Genomic DNA, 10474 nt, shown 5'->3' with positions numbered 1-10474 from the left:
CCAAAGAGCGCTGATTGGGTCTGATTAGCTGCTCCAACAGACGGGGATTAACGCGTTTTAGTCCGTAATTATTATACCAGCACACGTCAGCAGATATCCACCCATTTCCAGAGAGAGAGAGAGAGAGAGAGAGAGAGAGAGAGAGAGAGAGAGAGAGAGGACTCTCCTCCTGAGTCAGTGCCACGACGCGGACCCGCCACGGCTGCTGCCTCTCTGCGCCGATAACAGCATCCTGCGCTCTTCTGCTCAAGATGGCGGTGCAGGCAGCGGGAAAGGAAGGAATAGTGAGTATTATTCCGGGGCTCTTACGCGTGTTTGTGTTTATTACCCCCGCGCGTGGCGGATTGGATGTGTTAGCGCACCACGGGGTGTCTTTTGATCCGTGCGCAGCGCCGCGCGCATGCAGCCGAGAGGCGACTCTCTTCTTTCATGTTGAGGGAAATCCAATATGTTGGAGGTGAAATGTATCGGGGTGCGTGTGTGTGTGTGTGTGTGTGTGTGTGTGTGTGTGTGTGTGTGTGTGTGTGTGTGTGTGTGTGTGTGTGTGTGTGTGTGTGTGTGTGTGTGTACGCGCTCTCCTAGGCCGCTCAACCGGGTCATCGCAGTGCAAACAAAAAGACCAAAAAATGCGTAAAATGTGCAGTTTATTGGGAATAATTTACACCCACAAGGCTCGCGACAGGCTGCTTGAAAACATGACAGGTCTGCTGCGGCGCGAGGCCACGCACTGAGCGCGTATTGGTCAACAAACAGGCCTGCAGCCTCGTGATGTTTAACCTCACATCGGGTCATTTCATAGCCACATTTACCTGTTTGCATCTTGTGTTGTTGCTTTAGTCCCCGGTGAAGAAGAACGTGGAGGATGACCACCTGAACGACTCGCTGGGGAACCCCGGCCTCATCTCACCCGACAAGGAGGACATGTCTCATCAGCTGGTATGGAAAGAACTGTCTGCATACAAACACAAACAATAAGTAGTATATGTTTTGATGCATGTTCCCGTCGCTTGGCGCAGACGGTGCCGTTCAGCGGGCGCATCCGGGGCGGCATGCGGCCCGGAAAGAAGATCCTCGTGATGGGCATCGTGGATCTGGAGCCAGACAGGTGAGATAACACACTACTAAACAATGCATGCACGCGCTGCGTATCAGCGCCTATTCATCTCACCGCATGTTAAACATGCTTTTAAAGAGATACGCAGTGTGCGTATAGCCATCAGACTTGCACACGCACTGCGTGGGCAGCCATGGCTCCTTAAGGACGCAGAGACAGGGCGTTCCCCGACAACCAGCAGGGAGGGAAAGAAAACAGGGTTAAAATGGGAGCTTGAGTGAAGCAGACTTGTTTTGGGTGTGTCCTCCTCCAGCCTGCATGGAAACTTGCTGTCAGACTTGAATGAATCGTCCCCATGACCTCATCATGTTCAGAAGCTGCTGCTGCTGCTGCTGCTGGCACCATGTTTTCATGCCAAAGTTCACGTGGCTGACAGCCCTGAATACAGCATGTTCATTTAGTAAAGTGTTATTATTGTTATTGTAGTTTGGTCCACACACTCGCACAAAGAAGGCACAGCTCCAGGGGGTGAAGCTGCAGCAGCAGGGATTATGCATATTTAACACACAATGTGTTCGCTCTTACGCAGCAGCAGCAGAATTATGCATTTGACTTATCCCAGATTAGTCACTGGACTCATATGCTGCCTGTCTGACCTCCTCTTGTGTCACCCTCCCTCCTCCCTCAGCTTGGACGTGAGCCTGACCTGCGGCCGAGACTCGGAGAAGGAGGGGACGCCCCACGACGTGGCCCTGAAGCTCACCGCCCGCTTCGCCGACCGCCAGTTCCTGCGCAGCGCCCGCGTCTCCGGGAAGTGGACGGTGGAGGAGGCGTCCACGGCCTACTTCCCCTTCATCCCCGATCAGCCTTTCAGGGTAACGGTCCACCTGTTACATTTATTTTGGATTCACGTGCAGGTTCAGGTGGCCGGTTTCCTGTTGGAACACGTGTCATTTAGCTCCAGTATCCCTTTGGTCTGATTCACCTCTGCTCTTCCTTGTCATGGTTTCTTTTCTTTAACTCCATGAGCTCGCTGGTTGTATAGAAGTCTATGCTTCATGTGTTAGAGCTGCATTCTCTCTCCTGACCACCAGGGGGGGGGGGGCGACTCCTCTGGTTGTATAGAAGTATATGCTTCATGTGTTAAAGCTGCATTCTCTCTACTGACCACCAGGGGGCGACTCCTCTGGTTGTATAGAAGTATATGCTTCATGTGTTAAAGCTGCATTCTCTCTACTGACCACCAGGGGGCGACTCCTCTGGTTGTATAGAAGTCTATACTTCATGTGTTAAAGCTGCATTCTCTCTACTGACCACCAGGGGGCGACTCCTCTGGTTGTATAGAAGTATATGCTTCATGTGTTAAAGCTGCATTCTCTCTCCTGACCACCAGGGGGCGACTCCTCTGGTTGTATAGAAGTCTATATAAATGACTCTACTTCTCTTGATGTATTCCCTCAGTAAACATTGTAAACATGAGTTTATGTCTCAATCTCTAGTTTCACGTCTTCTTCAATACAGAATGATGTTCATTTAGTAGATTATGGTCATTTAGAGGGAAACGGACCATAATGCACTGGGAGTACCGGCTGCCTCCCCTCTGCGCTGCATCAGGGTCATCAGCTGGTTGCGTGGCAGCAGCAGCATGATGAGTAATTCTCATAAGACCTGAGGACATGTCCGCTCCAGTAATTCTGAAAAAGCTCATGAATAACACATCTGGTGTTCGCCCTAAAAATATCTGACGCCGTGAACTCACCGGCCTTTAGCAAGAGGATCCTCCTTCAACTAAGAGGCAGACAGAAATGCATTTATTATTTATTGATATTTTGTTGCAGCGACCGTCTCTGGCCTATATTTTAGCGCTGATCCCTGCGTCTCGTTACGCAACGTGAGCGCTCTGATAAAGTGTCATTGTTTTGTGGTCGCGACCCGCCGGCAGCTGGAGGCTGCAGATTAAGGCGGTCGTGATAAGATGAGCTCTGACGAGTGGGTTCAGAGCCGGGCGGCTGGTTTCTGAGATCAGAAGTTTCTCTCCTGTTTTTGACTCCATGTTTTTGTTGACAGCGTTTTGGTGGTTTGGTACAAGTTAAAACATGTGAAAACCACAGCGGATATTAAGCATCAAATCAGATTGAGATCCACACTTTTTATTTTGTTGAATGTTTTTTAAACTCTACAACTCTTCTCATTAAACCTCCCAAAAACCTTGTGTTCAGTTATAGTTTTCTGTATTTAGTTAAAACTGCAATATTTATTTACTTATTTTTATATATATATATATATATATATATATATATATATATATATATATATATATATATATATATATATAGAGTATGTATATAAACTCAACTCAGGCAGCAGTTTATTTTTAGTGAAAAAGCCAGAAAAGTAGTTCAAGTCTAAATGTGTTCAAACTGCATTTATCCTTTATTCTCCAAACGATAAAAACTAAATACGAAAGCTTTCATTTCTGTTGTTGAGCACATTTTAAAGGGGCAGTTCACCCTAAAATCAAAAATACATATTTGTCCTCTTACCTGTTGAGCCATCAACTTTGTTTTGGTGTTCGGAGATATCGGCCTGGCCAAGAGGAGCGACATGAGAAACACATGAAGCGGCTGTACGTCACCAATGTGTCTTTCCAGAATCACGACTCGGTTCCTGAAGATAATCAACAGATTTTGTGCCGTTTCATGTCGGAAAAATCAGAGACTTTCTTGCATTAATCATCTTTTACTGCAGTTTGCTGCACATTAATGTCATTGCTTCTTTGTGCGCCGATATATTATAAATGAGTCTTTTCTTTCTTTCTTGGCAGATTGAGATCCACTGCGAGCATCAGAGGTTCCGGATATTCGTGGACGGACATCCGCTCTTTGACTTTTACCACAAAGTGAAATCGTTCTCCTCCATCGACACGGTCCAGATACGAGGAGATCTGCTGATCACCAAGCTCGGCTAACACGCCTCTCCTCCTGCTCTGCCAGCCGCGTGTGTGTGTGTGTGTGTGTGTGTGTGTGTGTGTGTGTGTGTGTGTGTGTGTGTGTGTGTGTGTGTGTGTGTGAAGCGAGGACTTGACAACAGATCACATCCTCCATGACCCATCATGCAACACTGCCATGACAACTGGAAAAGGGCTCCGGCGGTGATGAGTTAAAGTTGTTCTTCTACGTTTTCATTCACTTCTTTCCGTTCCTTTTTTATTGAAGATGCTTTTTGAGAGATTTAGTGTGTGTGTTTCTCTTCGACCGCCCCAGTTTTTGTCAGATCAGGGATCTCGCAGCTCATTAATAGCACATTTATTTTTCATGCCGACTCCTCGAGGGATGCCAGAGACAGACGCAGGTGTGGAAAAATGATGCTCTGATGTTATAGAACCCAGTTACTCAGGAACAAACATCTGACTGAGCGGATCATATGTTTATGCTTATGGGTGGAAATCTGATTGAGATGTTTTTAATTCTGCAACTCTTCCAAAACCTTTTGGATAAACGGGAAAATACATGTTGATCAAGCTAAAAAAAAAAAAAAGGGCTGCAAGATTCTGCAGAATTGGATTGGACCTTTTTTTTAAATATCCAAATCAGGGCCCACTAACAAGATTTTCATATCAGATAAAACAGTTTTTTAAAGGAAAATGTTGCAGATTGTTTGACTCTTTCAGATTAGCTGTATTTATTGTTGCAGTTATCCTCTAAAAAGTCACACTGGTGGTGTATTGACTGTATAGTGTTCATGTTTCTGTAGTAGCATAGTGATGCACAGGAGTTTTACTCACAGGTGGTACGGCCGGTGCTGTTAGTCCATTTTTACAGTCGTGTGTTTTTACGGCTTTTAAAAAAAAAGAAAGTGTGTTTCCTGAATCATTCCACTTTTGTCCACTCTGAGACGCATTAAAACCGTTGCAACATTCTTTATGCAGCCAGCCGGTTCAACGTTTGAACTAATACACAGTAAAAGCAAAAATACTCACAGTATTACAAGTATTATGTCTCTGTTTACACCTCTCACACACCCTGGTAGAACTAGCATGGGGTTTATTTAAGTTGTGGACAACACATCATTTCCTCTTCTACAGATCGGTTATAAGCCATTAATGAGAACAGCTTTTGTATTTGGTGATAACTCAGTTATAAATGTTGGTAAAACATCAGTTCTGCAGTTGTTAATGTTTTATTTCTCCCACTTTTTAAGTCTTAACTTGTCCATGTGGTTCTGCGTGAAAAAAAAGCTCTAAAGACGAAAAGCGAAAGGGGATTTATTTTATTTTCAACCTGTAAACCCAGAAGTTGTTCCTCTTAACGCCTCGTGATCCATGAAACACGAATAACGTCTTTATTTTCAACTTATTGGAAAGCTCGCAGCAGCTGGAGAGGCTGGGCTGGTCGGTAAAGTTCATATCAAACAGAAACTTGAACGCTCTTCACGCTGCGGTCGTGTCGCAAAAAGACGTTTATTTATGTTGTTTTTTTCTACGCCTCAGTTCAGATCTAAACAACCTTTCTGCTGCTGTGAACTTGGAGCAAGCCATGACCTCTGCAGGGCACTCGGTGACCTTCGCTCTGACCTTTAGTGACGCTTCCCTCTGCTAGCGCTGGAGGGGGAAACCTCCTCAGACGGCTGCAGCGGTGTGCGGCGTGCACTGAGACTTTTATGAGCAATATGGCCGCCGCTTCTGCAGCCGAGTCGCTTCTGCAGCCGAGTCGCTTCGAGCGCCGCTTTGTGTTCGGACGCAAACAGGAAGTGAGTTTGGTCCGAGAGGCGCAGATAAGAAGCTGCGTGTTCAGATGAGATGTGTGACGGTGTCGGCCGGCTGTGTGGTTTTTGTTTGTTTTTTATACTGTTGTTTTTGTGTTCTTTCTATTTACTGGTGACCATCCATTTGTAAAGTTACCTGTGATGTTGTTATTGTTCACCATGTAAAAGAGTGTGATCAGTGCGTTTCACGGATGTGTTGAAGATCAGAGCGGCAGCGGTTAATCGGTTAGTTGTCGTCTGTCACATTAATCGATTTGGTTTGAGTCATTTTTAAAGAAAACAAATCATCTTAAATGGTAATATTTTCTGGTTTCTTTACTTTACGGAAATAAACTGAATGTCTTTGAGTCATTTGGGGATTTTGGAAACTTTTCTTCTGATTTTTTTGCAGTTTAAACTAATCGAATAATCGAGAAAAGAATGAAATATAATCGTTAGCTGCAGCCCTGATTAGAGTTTTTGGCTCCTCGGCTTGGAACTATGGGGGATGGAGAACAATCCAAGACTCTAACCACGGAGTGTGTTTGGTGTGTGTGTGTGTGTGTGTGTGTGTGTGTGTGTGTATGTGTGTGAGTTGGGAGTGTGTTTTTCCTCAACAAAGCCCGCGTAGACTCCATTAGCAGACTGTTTTCCAGCGTTGGTTCCGACTTCTCTTTCCTGCACAGTTTGATGCGGTGCAGCTCCCCGATGAGCTGGATGTGGTACTGTTGCACATTTCTCCAACATATATTGCGTTTCTTAAAATATAACGATAAATACCGAAACTCCTAATGATCCGCAGGTCTGTTGAAGATACTTGGAAATGATTCTCGCCTCTTTTAATTGTGCTTCAACCCTTTAAAAAAAAAGTGCAACTGAATGTTATTCTCATCCTGATTGTAATCTGATTATAAATAATAAAATACCCACGGTGGAAACACTGTGTTCGAACCTGCTTTTGGACTTTGGATGTACATATTTATAAGCCAGGAATCCCAAGCAGAGTTACAAGCATTGTGTTGTGCAGGTCAGCTTTATACCCGCCAACCATTAAAGGTTAAGCATGCTCTTTTATTTTTGGGTTTCAAGGGCAGATTTTCCTTTGACCCGTTTACTTTTTTTATATAACCAAGATTCCAGTTAACCAAATTAAAAATATAAAGATTTTTGTGTAGTTTTTTTCTCCCCAGGACACAATGACTTCCTAAAAAAAGTGCTAAAACCTACAGGACGTCCGTTTATGAAGCGTCGTCTTGAGGAGAAGTTTCAGTTTTTTTACGGTGTCATAACCTGTGTGTGTGTGTGTGTGTGTGTGTGTGTGTGGTATTGGATTGTATGCTCTTTATATGAAGTCATCTTGAAAAAGGTTGTTTTTTATGATGATGAAAGTAATTTGACTCGATCGCCCCGACTTTGTGTCCCAATGACGACGTGCACTGGTTTAGTTAAAGTAATCTGTTCTTCAAATGTTCTTTTTCTTCCTCATGCTTTTGTAAAAAAAACTATAAAACCAATAAACTTCTCATCTTGGTAATGTTCTTGTGCTCAGTGTCTTTGTCTGAAAACCCACCAGATACCAAATACAACAAGCAGCAAAGCTCAGACAAATAAAAAAACCTTCTTTTAGAATCTGAAGAGGTCAAAACTCCGGTAACTTTATTGTCAATGTGTTTTCGGCTTTTAACCGGTTCAACCCGAGGGTCCCACTAGAGTTCTACAGCTCATATGACCTTGATTATATAAATACCAGACCCTATTGTCCGAATCCGCAACTCCTTGCCTTTAAAAAAAAAAAAATATGATCAAAAGTCAAGGGTCTGAGCAAGATTCCCCAAAAATGTATTTTTTAATTGTATTGTTCAGTGTCTTAACATCAACAAACAGACTAATACTGCAAATCTTTAAACCTAAAGACCTAAAGCATCTACATCTGCAATAATAATCACAATAAAGCACAAGTATTGACATGTTAGGAAGCATATTCTGTCCAAAAAACGTGTTTTTTGGTTAAAAACTAGAAAAATGACCTACTTTGACCTGATCCCTACTCACACTATCACAAGCTGCATATCAAAATGAGCGTCTACTTCCGCATGGGTATGGAGCTGAATCCAGGTCATATGTTTTGTTCATTTGAAAAAAAGATTTGAACCTGAAAAAGTTTTGTTGTTGAACTTTGGAATAATCTAAAATATATATATATAGATATATATATATTTTCAGTAACAGATTTAATATTTTCAACTTCCACTCTTTTTTTTTTACAGCTTTGAATCTCTTTTTTTCAAGTTCAAAACATGTTTTCAGATTCAGATCGTTTTTTTCAGGTTCAGACTTTTGGCCTGGATCTGGCGTGGGGGCGTGGCTTCAACTGCAGGGGCGTGGTCTCATGAGTGACAGCTTAACAATGAAGGCTGAGAACCAGCCTCAACCACGTTGCCTTCAGGTACCGTGGGTACCGTGAGCATTATGACTCACAAACCTTCACACAGCGTATTCACGGGATTGGGAGTAAACTAAATTGACGTCAGTGACACAGTTATGTTTAGCAAGCGGTTTTAGACCAAACATGGCATGAATGACAGTATAAGAGCAATAAATTATGCCGGGTTGTGCCGTTCATAAATGACACTATAATATCTGACGTTTCGCACCACTGTGAACACAGCGTGTCCCTGCGATGCTGAATTAACTGGTTTATTATTTTTGCGTGAGGCAGATGTTCCTCTGAGACTATCCGGGCCAAAAGTCTGAATCTGAAAAAAAGTTTTGAACTTGAAAAAAGATTTGAACCCGGAAAAAAGAGATTCGAAACAGTAAAAAAAAAAAAAAGAGTGAAAGTTGAAAATATAAAATCTGTTACTGAAAAAAAATATTAGTTTTTAAAGTTCAACAACAAATCTTTTTTTTCAAATGAGCAAAACATAAGACCTGGATTTAGCTCCATCCACATTTAGCCGTTTATTTTATTACTTTGTTTGCGTCTTATTTCTCCTAAACTCCCCAAAAATGTGCGTTACATAATGCCTCATTTGCATGTTTAAACATAACATTTCATGTTTAATGTCAGTGATGAAGTGGTGAAGTTTCATGCTGATATCTATGAGTTGCATTATCGGTAGAAGCACGATATTCCTCTGTAATCTTTGAGGGGGAAAATGGTAGCATCTCACTACTACACACACACACACACACACGTTGGAGAATTAAAAAACAAGTCAAATCCAGAATATAAATTGTATTTTAATGTTAGATGCATTTAAACAAATACATCCAATATGTTCTCTGAATCCCACGGGGCCTGAACGCACCACATCACTTGGCTCTGCAGTTCAGTTGGAGACTGTAATGGATGAATATGGAACATTTCCTGTTTTGTCACAATTAACCATCTTCATGGTTCTTATCCCACCAGAAGAACAACCCCAAACACATTGTAGTGAACCTGAACTGAGCATTGATGCATTTAACATGCTGCAAATAACAAAAGGAGAAACATAGTTATGGTCAGCAGAATCAGACTAAGTCAAAGTGTTGATTAAGTATTTAGTACGTTTATATGTTTGGCTTCAGAACTCCAGCTCCGTTAATTTAGCTGTGAACACAACACAGACCTTTTTCTTTGTTTTACTAAAGCAGTCAGTGAAAAGTAACCGAGTGTTAACTCAAGTAATGTACTAAAATACAATTTGAAGTACTACCGTAAAAGTCGGGTTACAAGCCGCTACTACCTTCGGTGTGTGTCCCCGCTAGTTCCCCGCTGTAGCCAGCTAGCGCTGCTGCTAGTTCAATGCTAACTTCTGCTAGCTAGTTCCTGACAACCACCGAAGGTAGCGTGACCAGCCCCTGCTCGACGCCCGAATAGGGCAGCAGGGAGCTAGCAGCAGAAGTGGGGAGCTAGCAGCAGAAGCGGGGAGCTAGCAGCAGAATTGGGGAGCTAGCAGCAGAAGTGGGGAGCTAGCAGCAGAAGTGAGGAGCTAGCAGCAGAAGCGGGGAGCTAGCAGCAGAATTGGGGAGCTAGCAGCAGAAGTGGGGAGCTAGCAGCAGAAGTGGGGAGCTAGCAGCAGAAGTGGGGAGCTAGCAGCAGAAGCGGGGAGCTAGCAGCAGAAGCGGGGAGCTAGCAGCAGAATTGGGGAGCTAGCAGCAGAAGTGGGGAGCTAGCAGCAGAAGCGGGGAGCTAGCAGCAGAAGTGGGGAGCTAGCAGCAGCGCTAGCTTACTACAGCGGGAACACCCACCAAATGTAGTAGCAGGTTGTAACCCGGCTTTTACGGTAGTTCTTTACTCGAGTATCTTATACAGCTTTAGTTATTTTGCAGATTAATAATACAAAATATTACTAATAGATGATCAATTATGCATAAAGCAACTCATCAGACTCCACATGTATTAACTTTACATTCAACTTTACCGACTGCAACATAAGCCTGAATTATCTCCTCATTGATGATGTTTTTTGATAATTAAAGTTTAATAATAGTTACTAATGCAGTGGAAGAGAAACAACAATATTAAAAAGCATCAATGCAAATATTCATCAGACATTTAGAGCTCAGAGAAGTTTAAATTTTCCTGCAGAGAAACGGCAGCTGATCTCTGCAGTGAAGAAACGCCTCAACAATCAGCTCTCAGCCACAAACATGGAGACTACATGAATTGAACCCTTCAAGGACTTCTGT

General features: G+C 43.1%; 1 protein-coding gene across 1 annotated transcript; it reads left to right on the top strand.

Annotated features, from left to right (window-relative positions):
- Window positions 1-190: 190 nt before the first annotated feature.
- On the top strand, window positions 191-4022 carry lgalslb (lectin, galactoside-binding-like b; the record flags this gene model as incomplete). The annotated part of the gene is made up of 5 exons (XM_079229597.1): window positions 191-284; window positions 838-936; window positions 1017-1105; window positions 1743-1929; window positions 3879-4022. The coding sequence occupies exons 1-5, from the start codon at window positions 252-254 to the stop codon at window positions 4020-4022; spliced, it is 552 nt and encodes a 183-aa protein (XP_079085723.1). The 5' UTR covers window positions 191-251.
- Between the last annotated feature and the right edge of the window lie 6452 nt (window positions 4023-10474).

Source organism: Taurulus bubalis, assembly GCF_910589615.1.
Source record: "Taurulus bubalis genome assembly, chromosome: 14".
NCBI classification, from domain to species: Eukaryota; Metazoa; Chordata; class Actinopteri; order Perciformes; family Cottidae; genus Taurulus; species Taurulus bubalis.
Note: the sequence above shows the minus strand (reverse complement) of the source record. Positions and strands in the feature narration are given on the sequence as shown.